The 20,162-nt window shown below is 36.5% G+C and overlaps 1 protein-coding gene across 5 annotated transcripts in view; it reads right to left on the minus strand.

Annotated features, from left to right (window-relative positions):
- CEP128 (centrosomal protein 128) overlaps positions 1–20,162 on the minus strand; it is a 381,990-nt gene that overhangs the window by 213,885 nt on the left and 147,943 nt on the right. For all 5 annotated transcript variants that reach the window (XR_004961115.1, XM_036274522.1, XM_036274511.1 and 2 more), the window contains 3 exons: positions 11,535–11,711; positions 7,685–7,744; positions 2,770–2,962 (listed from right to left, as the gene is read on the minus strand). Coding sequence is in view for 4 of the 5 variants with exons in the window: in XM_036274522.1 (XP_036130415.1) it covers positions 2,770–2,962; positions 7,685–7,744; positions 11,535–11,711 (430 nt within the window). In the remaining variant the exon portion in view is untranslated. The remainder of the gene's footprint in view (positions 1–2,769; positions 2,963–7,684; positions 7,745–11,534; positions 11,712–20,162) is intronic.

Raw genomic sequence — 20,162 nt, forward strand, 5'->3', positions numbered from 1 at the left:
CAGAGAATTCATTGGTGAATTCTAGCATACATTTAAAAGAATAATTATATAAACTTTATAAAATAGTAACAAAAACAAGCTAGAATAAATTAGTTTAATAAGGTTGCAGAATACAAGGTTAATATTTAAAGGATCAATTGTATTTCTATATACTAAAAAAGAATGTTGAAAATTCAAAATTTAAAATGTCATTTAATATAACATTATAAATCAGAAAAAATTAGGAATAAATCTTTAAAAGATGTGCAAGACCTACTCTACTGAAAAGTACAAAGCATTCATGAGAAAAGTTAAAGAAGACCTAAATAAATGGATCAATACATCACATTCATGAATTGAAAGAGTCAATATTAAGCTGCCCATTCTCCTCAAATAACTTAAACATTCAACATAATCCTATCAAAACACGAGTAGATCCCTTTTAATAATGTGACAAGCCAATTGTAAGATATATAAAGAAATTCAAATGCTCTATAGATACAAAGCAAGCAATTAATTTTCATTAAATTCAAAAAGTAGAAATAAAAGCAATCACCTTGAGAGACCACAGACTTGATAGGCTTACCTTCTGAAGCGTTTATGAAGAGTAGGACATTTGACTATAATTATCTAAATGCACAAATATTTGGTTCTTTTGGATTTCTCCCCACTGATAGTTTCATGTATTTATAATACACTATTGCATTAATCCATATACAAAAAACAAAAGCATTTCAAGGTGACAACATTGATAAAGTTTATTAAAAAAAAGACTGGGTTGTAATCTAGTGTTAATTAGTGAATATTCCTCAACATGCATGGAGACTATATAACGTTTTATCTATAATTCCCATCATTAGATACCATTGTATTGACCTTAAAAATAATTACAAGGGCATCCTCTGACCTTTACTACCGGCACAGTTTACATCTTTCCATTGCACTAGAGCATCAATGCTCAAAGAATGGTTTGGGGACAGCCCAAGACTCCTTAATAATCGCACTAAGATATTATTTGCTTTTACACTCAAATTCTCACATATGTAAAGTGCCATTTTCCCAGAGGTTACATGATATGTAATATAACAACAGATTAAATGCAGGAAAAAAAAAATACTGCTGTCTTCTAAGACAGCAATTAAAGAGACTTACAAAAGTACAAAACAATGCCACTTTTCAATATTTTTGTCTTGGAAAAAAGCCAAATTTCACTAACTTTCATGTTACATGTAATGGACTTATAATTATTACCTTAAAGAAACATCTTTTAATTCTTAGTTTTAATTTCTAATATGGTAAGTATTGATACACATAATACACAATAAAATTCTTGAGAACTCTTTGTTGTTTTTTTAAATCCTCACCTGAGGATATTTTTCCATTTATTTTCAGACAGAGTGGGAGGGATAGAGAGAGAGAAAAACTTCAATGTGAGAGAGACTCATCAACTGGTTGACTCCTGCACGACCCCAACCACGGCTGGGATGGAACCTCAAAGCCCAGGTACGTGCCCTTGATTGGAACTGAACCTGCAACGACTCTGTTCTGTGGGCTGATGCTGTAACCACTGAACAACACCAGCCAGGGCAATTTTTAAGAACTCAAAGAGCTTTTAAGAATATAAAGTGGCCTGGCCAGTGTGGCTCAGTGGCTGACCATCGTCTCATGGACTGAGAGGTTCCCTTCTGCTTCCCGGTCAGGGCATATGCCAGGGTTGCAGGCTCGATCCCCAGTAAGGTGAGTGCAGGAGGAAGCTGATCGATGTTTCTCTCTCACGTGCATGTTTTTATCTCTCTCTCTCTCTCTCAAAAAAAAAAAAAAAAAAAATCAATAAAAAAGATAGTTTAAAAAATAAAAAAATAAAAGAATATGAAGTGATCCTGATACTAGAATAATTTAGAATCACTATAGTAATAAATAATTTTAGGTTGATACAGCAAATAATACTAATCACTAAAATAAAAAACAAAAAAAAATCCATAAAGGATTATCATGTGTTAGTGCTTAGTTTTTCTTATTGGATACTATATTAAATCTCTTTCTGGGTCTTAAATTAATAAAGTTCACTAATAAAAGAAAAGGCCGAAGGCCAACACAACACAAGACGCACTTAGGATCCCCATACACACTGCTGTTTCCTTCTTCCCGTCATGATGCATCTCCAGTACAACCGAACAGGACAGGGCTTTTCCAAGTCTCTTTCCTAACTGTCAAAGGAAAGTATTCCCTGCATATTAAACATTAAACTCTGCCCCCTGAACTCCCAAACTCTCCTTCCCTTATTCTCTCATTTTCACCAGTGTGTTTATAGCCTTCTATTACATAATCTACCTATTTACACTTAGTTTCTGTCACCCCATTCACTCAACATAAGTTAAATAAGAGTAGGATTTTTTTCTGATTGATTCACTAAAGTATCCTCAGCACCTGTAACAGTGCCTAAGACAAAATAAATATTTGTTGAATGAATTAACAAATATCTTACTGAAGTAAAATAGAAAATTTGGCATTTTACCAGGGGAGAATAAACATGTCTTACCAAATGAACACTTTCAGATGGCCAGTAGACATACGAGTTATGTAGACAGGAGGGATATGTTAGCTGATAGAAAAACTCTCAGGGCGGAACACTTTTCCCTGCTGGACCCCAAAATGAAGAAAGGAGAGATAAAAGAAAGGAGAAGAATATGGAAATAATCTGAACTGGAGGTAAGAGAAGTAGGTTGTTTTCCACACTTAGAGTCCAGGAATACAAACAAAGAAAAATAAGAGTAAGAGCAGCTAACACACCTCTCTTCTCCCGATGTATTTCTTCCAGAAGCTGCTCCTGTCTTTCTATCTGTTCAAAGAGACACTGGAGCTCAGATTCCTTGTTCTCGGTCATGTTCCTGAGCTGCTGTCTACACAGCATCAGCTCGTGCCGAAGACTTTTCTCCCTGCTTTCTCTCTCTTTCAGTTCCTCACAGAGCCACTGAAGTTTAGTCTAAAAAAATGACATTTATAGCCAATTAAAAAAGTACACCCATGAGATAAAAATCTAGAAAACAACATTTCAAAACAGTAGGAAAAATAATATCATGATAATATAAACAAATATAGACAATAACTAACGAACTTAAGCAAAATAAAATATACACAATGGTTCACATCATTTAAATGTTGATATGAAATTAAGCCACGATTTTCTTGAATTTTTATAAAAATTTAGTATAATCTATCATCTTTAGAAAGGCAGGACTACAGAAAAATTTGGCCAAGTAAACTTTTAGTTTTGCTTTCAAAAAAGGCATATCCCCAGGGTCTAGCTAATCAGCTCAGGGAGAGAGCCTTTCCCCACCCTGAAGAGATGAGGAAATCTAATCGAAGTAACTCTCTTTCCCACAGACCTACTGTCTTTGATATTTAATGTCTTCTCTCCCAGTCACTGAACTACAAATATAGAAAGTGACTTCACGTTTCCCTCTGCTGGGTGCTTTCCTACTTACTCCATCCCGGTCTTCGGCCAGTGTGAACTACCATTGCTAAGTAATAATGGGGAAACAGCAATTTGTTTTGTTGTAGCAATAATCCTATTGGTTGTGGTAAAAACAAAACAAAGTAACCATGGCTGGTGTGGCTCAGTGGTTGAGCATCGACCCTTGCACCCAGACATACCCAGTTCAATTCCTGGTCAGGGCACATGCCCAGATAGTGGGCCCAATCCCCAGTGGGGGGCATGCAGGAGGCGGCCAATCGATGTTCTTTCTCATCAATGTTTCTATCTCTCTCTCCTTCTCCCTTCCTCTCTCTCTAAAGTCAATAAAAAGAAAAAATATTGAAAAATAAATAAATATTCACCCCCTCTGCAAAAAACCCTCTGAAACAAAGTCCTAATCAGGTATGATGTGTGTTATTATGAGCTGAATTGTGTCCTCTCAAATTCATATGTTGAATCCCTAAATCTCCATGTGACAGTATTTTGAGATAGGGCTCTTAGTGAGGTAACTAAGGTTAAATGAGGTCATGGGGGGGGGGCCCTTGATCCAAAAGGGGAAGTCCAAGAAACACAAGGGTTTATAAGCAAGCTTGCACTCCCTCTCCTTTCTCTCTGATTTCCAAAGCCCTCGAATTCTTCACACCACCTCATCCCTCCTCACCCAGGCATGCATGAAGGGTGGCATTCTACAAGCCAGAAAGAGGACTTAACGAAAACCAACCCTGACCCCTTGATCTTGGACTTCTAACCTTTAGAACTGTGAGAAAATTAATGTCTGCTGCTTAAGCCACCCCCCCAGTCTGAGGTACTTTGTCACAGTAGCCTGAGCAGGCTAATACAATATGACCTATGGCTCTAGTGTATTGGTAGGAAGCCTTTACTCCATTACCACACAAAATTAAAAAATAGGTTATAGTTAGGTGCTTTTTATGAACTGAATATGTATGCAGAATATATTATTAGTTCTACAAAACAAAATACAAGTTATGGAAATTTAATCAACCAATAATCAATTATGAGAATTAGTATCTGTTAGAGGAACACCCAGCATCTTCATTAAGTATGTTGGAGAAACAGCTTGAAACACAGTATAGGAATAACTTTAACAATTCCAAACAATAATTAGCTGACAAGGCTATTAATCACAATGAAAAAACCATTCTATTAACCACTCACAAGAGCATTTTACAGATTACATAATAGGCTCATTTATTTAACGACATCAACAAGTATTATTAAACAAACCAAAATAGAGAAAGAATTTCTAAATAAGGCAGTTTTTATCTTCATAGTTCACAGTTTACAATTAGGTGGGAATATTTATAATTAACTAGTAAAACAATCAAAATGGTCTTTTTAATCTATAAGAATATCCTTACTGAGATTTAGTGTAGTATACTAAAATCGTGAAGGAAAAACTCAAAGCTAAAGCCAAGGAAAGGAGAAAAATCTGAATAAAAAGACTGTCACTGGTGAAGTTACAATATTAGGACCCATAATTATGGTTGGCTAGCTTCCAACGGCATCAGAGGCACCAACCTCCACAGCAGGTTCTTATATATAATATTGAAATTATCTACAAAAGACAAAATATGTTCCTCAAGATGATCGGGTCTTACTTCGTGTTTATGTCCAGAGCATACAGCACAGTATCTGGGACACAGTAGTTTCTCTGTAAATTCTCTGTTAAACTTGAATAAGATTTGGTCTCTGTATCCCCTGTGAAGATTTATGACAAAAACAAATCCCTCACCCTGGGAACTCCTTGCCTGGCATTCCTTAAAAACCATCTCAACCCTCTCCCACCCACACTGCCTTATTCCTTGGCTGTATTATCTGCAGGCCTAGTCCAACTCTAAGTGGGACTTCATGTGTATGTTATGCCAACAAAGCAATAGTGACACAATCCCCACTCAATCCTCCAGTTCTTTTAGGATTAACACTAACAGGAAAAATTCATTTGGCAGATTTACGAAAACAATTACCAAAGGCCCTCAGAGGTCCTTCTAATACCGCAAGATGTCAGCATGGGCTAGCTGAATAGCAATTCTACTTTCCATACAGTTTTTGTCCTTTGATTTCAGATCTTATCTTCAATACTTATAGAGCTGTCCACTCATAGTTCATGGGAATTACAGTATTGCAGCCCATCAATAACCTAAGCCATCTTTGCAGCAAATAGATTCCATTCCTCCTTAGTCAGTTGGTCAGTGTGGTACTGCTTTATCAGGACCCTTTTACGCTGCAGAGAAACAGTTGTCTCATGCAGTATTAAAACCCGTCTGATCAGAAGTTCAATTCCATTAAATGATAAGGGAAAACTGCTCACTAGCTCCCAAATTAAAGAGCTGTGTGATTAAGAGTCATCTCTGGCTCTCATAATTTAGCTGAACAACAGCACTGAAAGCGTTCTGTTCAGAAATGATAAAGATTTTAACTTGAAAGAAAATTCAAAGTACATTGCTCTTGTCAAAACTGCAGAGTTGGGAAAAAGAAAAAAGAGAAATGCTTTATTAATGCACAACAGAAGTTTCTAGTCAAAAAATTCTGGGACAGCAAAACATGTATATTCTAGATTTCCTAGGCAGGCAGCATCCATGCAAATTTGCATTTGGTTCTATCAACAATGGTTAGGAATGCACAGGACAGGACATTTCACAAGGTTGGGTAAATGTCTGTGTTTCATCATGATACTGTTAGTTTCTTATTAAGCATTTTTTGAGGGGGCTTCTCTAACACATATCTGGCCTTCAAAGGTGAACCCTGTCCTTGTACCACCTCCCACCTAAACCTTACCCACCCTTCTCAGGCATTATCTGTGTTTAGGCAAAGAGTCTCATCTTCTTGGCATTGTTATTCCTATAATTAGCCAACTGGACAACTTGTACATCCTTTTATATGACCAAGTTTAAATACTGCATCTTGCAGAGGCCTTCTGTGACATGCTGGCAGCATCGCCACCTCCCATCCTCCCAGCAGACACCATGGTTAGTTCTTCCTTCTCTGTGTTCCTGTCAATGTTGACATATTTCTATGACGACAGGACACTCCTTAAGGAGATTTAAGATGTGTTTACATTGCCATTCCCCACATTAACTTCCATGGCTTGCGAACACTTATATCTTCAGTATCTCTACACAAAAAAAACACACAATCCATAAATCTTGGTTGAAGGAAGACTTTAGATGGCAATACACATAATGGTAAGAATGTTAACTGTGAGTCGACACAGAACATAGTCCATTTTCCCATTCTTTATGTGGCACTGGGAAAGTCACATCCTTCTCTGAAACCTCACCCTTTTCATGTTTTTTAAATAAGGACACAGTACAAACTGATAGGTTCTTTCTTGTAATAAAATCCTAAATTGTACCACAATTGGTCGGGTTTATAGTACAGTTGGTTTTCTTCCAGAACTTAAAAGAGATGGGAGATTTTGCGCCCTAGGTTAAAGCTGAAAAACAGCTAGTCTAAAAAGTAATGCAAGTACTTAAGTATTGGTAATTGAAGAAACAGAGTTCTACCACTTATGTGGTCATAATTTTCTATATATTTTAATTTTTATATACCTAAATTTCAATACATTTGAATTTCCAAGTTGATCTATGAAGATAGCTGATAATTACTCAAAGGGTAGAAGAATCATTTTGCTGATTATTAAATTGTTCAATTTTACTTATATATGCTTACTTTCTATTAAATCTGAATCATAATGCTAAAAAACCATGAAGCAGCAAAGTTATCTTCAGAACTTCACGTTAATCCCTCCAATTTTGTAAATGAGGAAACAAGACACCCAGAGAGGAGCTGGGATTTGCTTAAGCCACACAGAGACTTGGCAGGCTTTGAGCTTACCCTCAGAAACCAAAATATAGTAAGTGTTATGTGTAATGAAGGCTGGTTACAGCTGCCCTGACCTTTGCACACCTCAGAAACATTGCCTATCCCAAGAAAGCAGTACAAGAATTTGTCTCTCTGACAATCTAGTTTTAATATTTCAACAGTTTTACCTTCCTTTTTCCTCCCATCCCATCACTACACATTTAAGCTAATTTTTAAATGTTAAGCTAAAAGAACGTGGAGGTTTCCTAAATGCATTGCAATAATATCTTCCCCAGCAATCAAGAACTCCAGCTCCATATGCTCAGTTACCTGACAAAAATATATGACAGCCCAAATAGAACACCTTGTAGCTCATAAATATAAGTTCAGGATTCAAAGATGAATTACCTTGCTTTCTGCTAACCAGCGATGTGGGTCATAATTAATATCAGAACCAGATGAAAAAAACTAAAAAAGAAAAGAAGAGAGAAAATTGTCTATTAAAAGTCGATTTTTCTCTGAAATCCATTCACCTAAATGAAAATTTTCAGTATAACATACAAAAGTTTAGTGCCTAAACTTCAGGGTTTAGAAAGACAGTTCATACCAAGTACTCAACCAGTTCTAAACCACCACTTATTTAGCATGTCTATTTACATAAGCATATTTATACGTATGTATATAATGTATGTTTTGACTGTAAATATTTACCTCAAATACAGAGACATGAATCACCTCTCAACACTATCACTGCTGGAATCTCTGGAGGCCGACTCCCAAGCAGACTCAATTAAGCCAGTTTACTTCATTTCTTGTTTGTTTCTTTCCCCAGTCTCGCTCCACATCGTGTATTTCACAGTGGGTTAGATGTAATCACACGAAAACTTAATTCTTTGTCTCATTTATGCGTCTTTAATTTTACACTATGAGGGCCATTCTGTCTCATGAATGGTGGTGCAGAAATGACAGAAACGAGTCGGGCAGCCATTCCCTTGTATCTCAGGGTGGTAACAGAACCCCACAATAAACAAGTTGTCTATGCCAGCTGCCCTGATTTCCTTCACACCAACTCATAAACTCATTGCTGCCTGGCTCTGCATTATGACTGATGAAACTGTACACAAAGGTTGTCAGTGAGTTTACAATTTTCAATACAAATTTTTTTCTCAGTGTCTACTTTTGTTGATCCTATGATATTTTTGCAGGACTTCTTTCTAGAAATGTTCTCTTAAAACTATCCTATCCCCCTGGCTGGTTTTGCTCAGTGGTTAGAGTCATGGGTTCGATTCCGGTCAAGGGCATGTACCTGGGTTGTAGTTTAGTCTCTGCCCTGGTCACGGTCATGCAGAAGGCAACCAGTCAATGTGTCTCTTTCACAATGATGTTTCTCTCTCTCTCTCTCCCTCTTCCTCTTCCTCCCTCCCACTCTACCTGAAATTTTTTTTAAAATCCTCGGGTGAGGATTTAAAAATATATAAATTAAATTAAATTAAAATGTAAGGTACCTATGACATACATAAATATATTACTGAAAGACTATAAACGTATAATAAAATAAAAAAAACACATCCGGTCCCCTGCAGAAGATGTCTATTCCTGTTCTCCAATACTTCCATACTTCCTGACGTGTAAGCACGTCCCTTCCTTAAGGAATATCATTAGGAAATTCATGCAGACATATGAAAAATGCGTAACGAGTGCCAACCACATGCCATATACAGGATGTTGTATTCTCATATCCAACCTTTCTCTCATCCTCTTTTTCACTATCTAAATCTCACCAACTGTCATGCCCTCTTTCCCTATCTTTTCAAATACATTTTCCCTCATCACTCTGATTCACAGCAAAAAAAGATGTCTTGATCCAATGCTTATCCTCTTTATGTTCTGCAAATAAATAAATATTCAGACCAAGTGCTATGGGGAAAAACTCTTGAATGATCAAAGACTGGTCTGGGGACATGATGTATGTTTAATTCAGACATGTTCCTAATTGTTTTATAACGGTGACAGTTTATTAAGTGTCTATCCTTAAGTTTTCAAACACTATAGACATTTACTAAAGTAAAATAATACATATGGGGCTGGCAAAAGAAAATTGTAACTAGAAATAATACCAATATCCCCAAGGACTTCTCGTAGGCTCATTGGTTACATATCTATTATTCAATCCATTCTCTAGCACAGTTGCTCTCTACTTAAAACGGCTGATGAAACTGCTACAAATTTCAGCAGCATTGCTTCACAAAGTCAACACATGACAAAGAATAACTGCAAAGAATCCATTTTGAAAACCATTTACAAGGCTCACCACTCTCCCATACATCTCTGAACTACAGAGCAAAGAACTGATTTTAACAAACACCCAAGGGTGGTTTCTTTGAGGTGAGAGCAAATGTTTTGTTCTTGGGTATTCTTTTTTTTTTTTCAGGATTATAGAAATGAAACAGCAGAAATTATACACAGAAAGAAACCCACAATGAAAAAATATGTACTCTTAAAAAAATGAATAAAATTTCCATTCTTTTACATTTATTTCCACCCATCACTTGGATTGAATTAGTTTCTTTTTAGGGAAAAAGGTATAAAGACCCATTATTACAATCATTCCATTCCTGAAAGCCTGTTAAGAAATAGGTGCTTTTTCAGAATATGTTAGATGAAAGGATAACTTAAGCAATCTGCTATATTTCAGCCTATAATTACCCTTAACAAGGTTTATATAACTTATAGCATGAGCCAAATGTTTCCATTTTCACATCTCTACTTAATCAAAAACAAGTTTTCCTGACATAAATACTTCAATATAGAATAAATATTGCATTGTTAATATGTGATTTTTTTCAATAAAATTAGACTTTTAAGGCTACACATCCTCAAAATATATGTGAACACCACAAATCTTAAATAAATACAGCAGCATTAGACAGGGGGGAAAAATAAACCAGCATTATAACAGGTCCTGTAACAGGACGAAAAGAGTTTTTCCCTAAAGCCAATTTATTTCTCATATTTGGCTCATACACTTCTTCAACTGGTATCCGATTAGTTTTAGAAATGTACAGAGGAATTCTATTGTAGAAATTCGACCAACTCCACCAAGTTCCATCAGTTGCAATATTTTTGTTAAAGTCAAAGCCTAAGACGCCTTCCACTGCACGAGAATTACAGTTTTATTTTCTTTAAAACACCACTTGAGAAAGATAAGTAAAAAATGGTACGGAAGAGCAGGAAGAAGGAGGGGAAAGTCACATGAAATAGAATGGTTACTTTATACGAGGAAAGGGATAAATGACAAAATGAAAAGAAATACCTAAAGAATATTTGTGAAAAGCCCTTACGCATGATACTATAATTTGAGTTCTGTTATATTATCAAATGAACTAAATACAGGGGCAGATGATAGCTGTGTCAGGCTACACCGTATCAAGCACTCCATGTGTTGGGCTATCCCACATCAGAACAATCCAAGGCGCTCTGTATGTAATAGAGCAGCACTAAAACCTAGAATTAACAGAGGTGTTTACCTTCAAGAAATTAAGAACACCCATGATTACTTCTGTTTTTATTTATCATTTGACTGGGGCTATAAATTGAGTAGCAATCAATATCCTATTTTAAAGATAGAAAAGCTAAATTAAATATACTTTGTTTAAATAGGGAAAGCAAATAGCATAGTGGTTACTTGATTATGCTTCAGAGTTAGACTCCCAAGGTTTGAAGTCCTAGTAGTAGCATTTAACTAGACAGATGGCCAAGGCCAAATTACTTAACCCCTCCAAGTCTTGCTTTCCCTTGCCAAAATGGATTTAATCAGAGTACCTACAGGGCAAGGTGGTTTTAGGGGTTAAGGGAGCAATTCCTACACCATACTCATCACAGTATCTATAATATAGCTAGTATTCTATAGAGTTAGCCAGTAATATACCACCAACAACAAAAATGACCACTGATAATGAAAAATTCAAAACCCAGACCTTGTGACTCTAAGGATGTACTTTAGCCAGAACTGCTGCCTCTCTTGCCAGACATTTTCTTTCACAGAGGGAGACAACAGAAAATTCAACGGGATCACAGCACAGTCTCTCACCGTGACTATGCAATAGATATAGTACCTCATTCTAAGAACTGCAAGACGTTTTCTTTCATAAAACTTTCTGGAATAAAAATGTGAATACCATGTAACCGTGCATTAAAATCTTATTATAATTATATATAAGGAAACCAAGTAAAAGGTACAATAAGAACTCAAAATTACTTTGAATTTCTCCATCGAATCCCTGGAGAAGGTTTTACAAGCTGCATCGATTTCCTTTCCTATCACACCAAGAATGGATTCCTGTTCAGTCTCCAGACAAAGAAGTTGATCCTTGAGCTGCAATCTGGCCTCTTCCATCCTCCTCAAGTGCTCTTCTTCGTTGCTTATATGTTTCTCCTAAAGCATTCATAAGAAATATAAAACAATTACTAAGTGGAGGCAAGAAACACCTGTAATATCTATACAACCTAATTAAGGAACTGTATAAGAAAACAGATCAGTGAGTCCCTTTACTGAAATAAAACATTCTGCCTACTCATTAACTGAGGTCAAATTAAAGAGAATTCATAAGTAGGGCATTGAGGGAAATGGTTAGTAAATACTTGACAAAGAAAATTATAGTTTACCTATAACCAAAAGAAAAAGTTGAAAAAAATCCTTTACCATTTAATAATTTAATGACATTAAAGGATCGAAGAGTAAAAGCTGATACTACAAACTGACTTTGAACTTTCAACAATTAGTAAAACACTACAAAATGCAAAAAGTCAAATAAGATAGTGTCAATCTTCATTTCAGAAAAAAAAAATGTGTTACTATGTTTATGTCATCAAAACAATTTTTTAAAGTCTAAGTTTTCAAATATAGTCATACTGCATAAATGCTTCAAATCATAAAAATTTGATAAAAGCAAAATGGAGGAGCTTTTCAAGTAAGCAAATAGTATATTTAATAAAAAGGGATTACTAGAAAATCCTCTAAGAGATTACAAGGACTTGGGGGCCCCCTGTAGGCAAAATAATGTTCAATCCTGATCACACAATTTCATTACTAGAGAAAGTCAAGTGGTACTGCACAAGGCTTGGAGGAAAAAATCAGATCACTAAAATTGTAAGTGTAAACAGTGGCCCAGAAATCATGATGGCTGCCTAGTTTCACCTTCAGACATTCCATAGTAGCCTGACCATCTTTACCTATGCTGGTAAATAACATATTAGGAAGAAGGTTACGTGGTCAACAAACCCAGCCTAAATTTAAAGTAACAGAGATGTGCTCAATGGAAAATAATCGGGAAAGGTAAGATGGTATTTTAGCAGAATAATCACACATATTTCCTTTAAATTTAACTTACTTTTAAAAACAAGTGAAACACCTTCTACCCAAAGAACAGTCCTTTCACAACCTGTCTCTTGCCCTTCTCTCCAGCCTCCTCCTCCTCCTCTCCACTCTCATATTTTAACCCCCTGCAACCTCTCAAACATGCCTACATGTCTCTTCCGACCAATTGGTCGTGTTCAATTCTGCCTCAAGTCGCACTATTTCAAATGGAGCTGGTAGCCAAGAGACAGCAGTTTTCTTGATGAGTACAACATCCTGGTCGGGATCTCAGCTTTGTAAACTTAGGAAATGGATTTTCTTCTCTTTTCTTTTCTTTACTCTGAGTGGAGTCATCTTTTAGCAATAATGTAACATTAAGTTCACAAGAGACTAATGTACAAACTGGAATGCCACTCAATTAACTACACTGGTTTACAAGAAGGACCATAACTGCCACAGTGGTCAGAACACGCATGTCAGTATAACTAGCACATTTTCTCCCTGTAGAGCAGTCTAGATAAGGCAAATTATCATCAGAATGTTACGTAATGAAAGAGAAATCAGAGCAGGGGAATGGCAGCCTGGCGTGTCCATCAGAAATCTACAAACCACGGTAACAAGAGTGTTCCCTTCTCCTGGGCAGTATTTGGATGGAGGCTGCCCAAGTACATCTCCCTAACTTTCTGCTTTGTCCACATTTGGATTCTAACACACTCTCCCTCCTGATTGATATGGTATTCTTTACATATGTGGATATCTTCACTGAGTCTTGATCTCATGTAGGAGCCTTTCTGAAAAATTAACACCCTGGCTCTGAACAATATTTGATGGTTGAATGGTTCACTTACTAGAAAGCAACCTTACTGTCAAGTCTCTAGGTGAGGATCCTTGTCTCTGTGTTCTTGCTACATAACAAGGACACATCAAGACAGATGCTGTCTCTTGGCTCCCAGCTCCTTTTGAAAGAGCGCAACTTCAAACAGTTGTATGGGAGGGGACACACTCGGCATACCTGCCATCTATGCTTCGTGTCCTTCAGAGTTCATCCTCAAAGCTCCTCTCTTTCTTTTTTTATTTTTGTTAATCTAATCCTCACCCAAGGATGTTTTTACCATTGATTTTTGTTTTAGAGTGGGAGGGAGGGAGAGAGAGAAATAGCAATGTGAGAGAGACACATGGATTGGTTGCCTCCCGCACACGCCCCAACTAGGGCTAGGGAGTGAACCGGCAACCCAGGTACATGCCCTTGACAGGGAATCAATCCTGCAACTCTTTGGTGTGGGCTGATACTCCATCCACTGAGCCACAGTAGCCAGGACAAGACTCCTTTCTTCCTTAATTGCCCAATATAGAATGTTTCCAAGGCATAGTTTTTAAAAATGTATCAAGCTGTAATATCATTGTTTTTCCACCTGTCTCCAATAAACTGCTTATTTCAGGAGACCACAAAATATATTTATCATTATCTTTAAATTCCCCAACTTTGCTATATAAGTGACTTAAACTCTTAAACTTTTTTTTTTGGAAGATTCAAATTCAACACTGCAAAGATCATTTCCCCAATTGCCACGCGGATCTTCACACTCAGAGGCTGCACAGGGTACTAGGTTTCCTCTGCACAAAGCCAGGCCCCTGGACTGCTGCGGTGGTCTCGCTGGTGTGATGCTACCAAAGAAAACACTCCGTCAGGGGTTACTGATGTACTTAGAGGACAACTGTCCATAATCTAAATCCAGGCAATTCACAATAATGTTTTACTCGATCTTTCTGTTCTCATTTCCTCAACCATCTTCCTTTTTTCCAGCTATAGCTTTTCTTTTATTTGACTTATTAATAAGACAAAACAATTTCTATATTTTGATATTATTAAAATGTTGATAATGTCAGGAAAAGCTCTACAAATTCAATCTTTTTAGCAAAGACTGAAATTTGCTCTATCCAATTCACTATCCTCCGTGAGACAATTAGCATGCCATGTCTAATCTCCCTTTGAAATAAAACTCAGAACTATTAACTCGTGTGGACCTGAGAGATCAGTGGGTTCAACTACCTGTTCTTTTAGAAATCCCGTCTTCTACATTTCTGACAGAAGGTTATCCAACCCCTACATGACCAGCTCAAGTTTCAAGGAACAACATACTTGAGAAAGCTATAAAATCTCTCATTAGTCTAAGTGCTACACTTAAGAGTTAAAGTAAATAAATGAATCCTCCACCCCTATTAAATCTTCTAACATTCCAGGGAAAACATCCCTGTTTTGTTTTGTTTTTCACTGAGTTTCAGATACAGCACCATACTGGTCCTCCATCCTTTGCGTGTGCTCCAAGACCCTAAATCTAGTTGTTAATTAACTAAGCGTTTCCATTTGTACTTACATAATTGTCAATTCATTTATCCACTCATTCAACACATTTTATAGAAACAGAATGAGATACACAAGGCCCTGACTCTCAGAGCCATCAAACATCTCCGTTCAATTTCATGGAACCAACAAACATCTCCATTAAATTTTGTTTGTAGCTTAAAAATATCCATTCGTATACTAATTGTGACACCCAATACATTAGCTCTTTCTCTCCCAGTTTCATGTCTCAGAAGAAACAGCTCTACCAATGAAGCAAGCACAGCTAATTCTATGGAAGGGGCAGGAAACAGGCTGACACTGACCCAATCATCCTGTCTGATTTGGAGGCATATATATTAATAAGAGCAGATGAGAATATTTAGGCACTATTGTGGCTATTCTCCCTGGGCTTCTCGTGAATTCAAAGGGAGCAGTAATTCAACAACAGAAAGCTACCATCTTTCTAGAGAACCAGAGGTAAGACAGGTATTTTAGAGACTGTTTAGAAATATGGAAAACGCAGTTAGTCTGACTTCAATGTTTCAGCATGAATGGACATAGATACTTGGGTCTTGGGAATATAAGGACCTTCTTTGTGGGGATAGATATAGAAGAAGCTGACCAAAGCAGTTTATATAATCCAAGAAGAGAGATATTCTAGACCATGGCTGAATTTGAATTTAAGAATAAACCCAACCCTTAATTTCACAAATGAGGAAACCAATCCCCAGTAGGGGGCGTGCAGGAGGCAGTTGATTGATGTTTCTCTCTCACATCAATGTTTCTATCTCTCTCTCCCTTCCTGTGTCTCTAAAAAATCAATGAACACATATTTTAAAAGAAAAGAAAATCCATGACATAATATAAAATTCTAAATAAACCACAAAAACAGAAAAAAACTCATCACCCTATTCTAAACTTTTAGGGGCTATCCATCTACACTGGAGACATTCCCTATGTACACGTAACATCTATTCTTGGCATATTTTAATTAGTATACTAACCAGACACTAAGCATGTGCAGTTCCACTGTCAAGACAGCAAAGGTTTTATGAAGCTTCCATTTCAGGACAGGAAAGGCTGATACTAGTGAAATTTATTTCTAAAGAAAATAAAAAATTATACTGCTCACAGTCTTATATCATGCATACACACACACACACACACACACACACACACACACACACACACACTGCTGACTGGCTTGATCAATGGAGCTGTAATTCAAAGGATAAGAAATACTCCTCTAATTATATATTTGTGTTTCAGCACACTCTTCATAACTCAGAACATTCACTTTCCCAAAGGCTGTAAAGATTATGAGGAGACATGATCTTAATGGAAATAGAGTAACTTCAATAAAACTAGAGCATGTCCAAAATGTTATCTCCTTGGTATAAACTTATGAGATTGCTTCAATGTCGTAAGAGTTCCAGAAAAGCTGCTTTATTTCCAATATGGTTATTACATGAAATGAAAACAATTCTTCACACATGTTAACATAAAGCACACTCACACAACCAAATAAATCATTAATTTACAAACTTAATGTTTTTTTTCCTTTACAGAAAACTAACTTGAATAACCAAGTGTGGCAATATTTCAGCCCTAAGCCATCTTTAATACCTTAGCATGGGCTGGGGGAGAGACCAGATAAAAAGTAGAGAAAGATCAAATAATATGGGGTGGGACAAAAGTAGGTTTACAGTTATACCTATGGAAAATAATACAATAATTAATAAATAACAATATAAGTATAAACTCTGGTTCACATACAGCTGTGAACATACTTTTGCCCAATCCTGTATTCAAGGCTGCAATAACTAACACAGTGTAAGTCAAAGTTACTGGAAGCACCGCTTGTTGAAACTCTAGACCTGCATACATCACCTAAAAAGTTTTGAGAAAGAGTATTTCGGTAACAGAAGAGAACTGTCTGCCTAAGCCTTAAATCCAGGACACTAGCATTACAAGGCAAATAATGAAACTATCCTGAACAAAAATTGGATCTGTCTGGAAGCCATTTATCTGGCTCTCTGAAGAGGGTTTGCATTGCCTGTGCCCACAGACTTGACTCAGCTGTAAGGAAGTTAAGATACAATACGAAACACCAACAAAAGCAGAAACAGCAGCACGACTCAACAAGAAGGATGTATTGTGGATGTTATAGGAGATTTAACAAGAGTTTAATCTGGAAAATTACCACACGGCAGTTCAAATTGTCTTGCGAAACAGCCGATACATAAATAACACCTTAAGTGCTAGTCACACCATAACTAACTACTCTTTTCAAACTTAATTTCTTAAAAAGAGAAGATCTTATATGACAGTCAATTTCTTAAAGTATGGCTATCCAACACTTAGATTGGTATAAAAAATAAACAAAAACAAAAGTAACAATTCTAAAATCTATAGTTCTGATCAATTTGAAAAAGTCTCCATGGATTTGACCAGAGTATAACCTTTGCCCTCTGTGAACCCAACACTACTCAGGAATAAAGAGGACCAGGAAAGGTCATAAGACTGAATTGTTTTCCTCGGTATAAAAGCCCGATACTATGCACCTCATGGATACTATAACAAGGCAAACACCTGAGCTCTCAGGAAGGCTAGGTGCCCTCTCTGTGCCCTGCTAGCACTTTGTATGGGCTTCTGCTATACCACTTACTAATATGTGTCTTTTACATATGTCCCCTCAACAGACTGCGAGTTCCTCTAGGTTAAAAATATTATTATTCTTCATTGAAATATCCCAGCACCCAGTAGAGCATCTTACACATAGCAGGCAGTCAATCAATTTTCTGGAACATAAATATCCTTTTACATTCTTTTCATTCCACAAGCATGTTTTGAATGTATTCTCTATGTGCCAAGCACGTTCTCTATATCCCAACTATACAACAATTAAAAACAAAGACAAAAAAACAGAAATTCTAAACTCAAATAACTTTTCGTGTTTCAGTAGCTGGTTTTTGCAATAAATGAATTCGCAAACCCACTGAGGGCAATCATCTTTTCAGGAGCAGATTATTGTGACTGTCAAGGCAAGCTGATGTCACAAAAGTGAAAGTGCTGCCAGGATAAGAAGTAATCAGATGCAGAATAAATTTTGAGGATAAAACCAACGAGATCTGCTGATGAATGAAGTATTGATCCATGTAGGAAAGAATGAGGTGGCTCTTTATATGGGTTTAGTAAGCAAAGGAACATTGTAATTACTACTACTAGAAGATTGGTTTCCTAAAATAAAAATGCTACTATTCTGTGTGTTAGATATAGTCTTCGTCTTCTGAAACTAGATGCTTTACACTATTTCCTTCAAAGAAGAGAAAGAAGTTACAATTAATAGTATGTGAAGGGTGAGAACTGAGAGCATTAGTAAAACCGTACAGCTAATAGAAAAAGCAAAGGCTTAATTAGAACACTGGCTATATGAATTTGATGCATATTAAGACTTTGCTGTGAAAGACTTTCCATTGTATAACCTACCTGGTTTTAGGCAGGCTTAGGAAATTTATCCATAAGCCAGAAACAAAAACAAAACAAAACAACGGAAATTCAAATTTAAACTTCTAACCCCATTTAAGTAAATTATTTTTAGTATAATTTTCTAGGAGAATATTGAGCAATACAAAGATCATTGGCAGCATAATCAAAAAGGTGTTAGGATACATGTTGGATACATTCCTAAAAATTAATATTCAAAGTTGGAAACAAAAATATCTCTAAAGGGTATCTTATGCATTTATTAAGTTTTAGGACCACTTTGTAATTATTACGTACTTCTATCAAGTCAAGTTCCTGGAAACAGAAATAACATTCAATATCAGCCACTTTTGATGCATTTCTATTTCGGAAACAAAATATGGACAAGGAAACAAACAACTAGAGTTTCAAATTATGCATTTGGAATGAACATTGTTTAATTTTCAAAAGAAAAAGGAATGTATCATTCATTTCCAGAGAAATGTTTAGAAGGGTACAGTATCTTTAAAAACCATTGTAATTTCTTTCCCACCTCCTTTTTCACCTAAAGGTTGCTTAAGCACCCATTTAATCTCATGAAAGAACATGATAAAAAAAAAAAGTTTAAAAACAAGTCTCCAAATAATATAACTCATACATATAATAAGCACCTCCTGGCTGTTTTTCCCCTAAAATTTACAGAATATTGCTTGTTTAACATTAAATGACAAAACGGACTGAATCGACAAGCATTTTAAATACTAATGGTAGAAAACCTCAATAAAAACAAACTGGACATCCTTCTTACGTTCCCTTTTAGGGCCCATTAAAGCAAGACAGGACCTCTTAACTTAAGCTAAGTACTGAAAGAGATATAATACAGAACTCTTCACGTGGCCTATTCCACACCCCAACCAATTTTATGTATCATTATTCAGCTTAATTCCTAACGCTATGAGTATCACTCACAATTTCAAAATTAAATGAAATCAAATGAATTGTACAGGATTTCAAAGGCGACTGCCCAAAAAGAACGACTTTCCTCTCAAGCCCTGTAGTTATCAACCACTCGGTGAGTTAAGGATTAAATGGCAGGCCTCTCAATCAAGTTCAAATCAGGAGACATAAAGACCCAAACTTAAACTTCACTCCTTAAATGCATTTCAAATGAACCTCTGTGATTGTCAGTGGTTGTTAGACCAGTCACTGCCAAAGGAACAGAGTTTGAAATGGCTTTTCCAAACCTGTTTCATTTTGGAAAGGGGAGACCAAACGCACCCCTGTATGCCTTTCCTCCTTGCCGTGCCCTCTGCCACAGGTGCGCGCACAGCTGTCCCCACACCGTACAGGCACCTGACCTCTGCCTTCTGCACTGTTTCTTCACATCTGGCCCAGTGCTTCATACATGGGAAGACTCTGCTGTTTCAGTCAATTCTCCGTAGAAGTCAAGGACTACTCTGGACTTAATGACTACAAGTGGTTCAATTAAAAATGCTTTATAAATGACAAACACCATTTTATTATTTTTATTGCTGGTTTCTAGGATGACAGAAATCCGACAGGAAATTACTCATAACATCCTAATTAGTGTTTACTTAGAGTATCTGGTTTGAATTTGCCCCCTAATGAATGTGTGGCAGCTACGACTTGATTCTATTCCCACAATTTAAAATAGACAAAGTACCACAGGAAGAGTGCAGTCTGTCTGAAGACGGCCCATA

Source organism: Molossus molossus, unplaced genomic scaffold (genome assembly GCF_014108415.1).
Source record: "Molossus molossus isolate mMolMol1 unplaced genomic scaffold, mMolMol1.p scaffold_m16_p_1, whole genome shotgun sequence".
Taxonomy (NCBI): domain Eukaryota; kingdom Metazoa; phylum Chordata; class Mammalia; order Chiroptera; family Molossidae; genus Molossus; species Molossus molossus.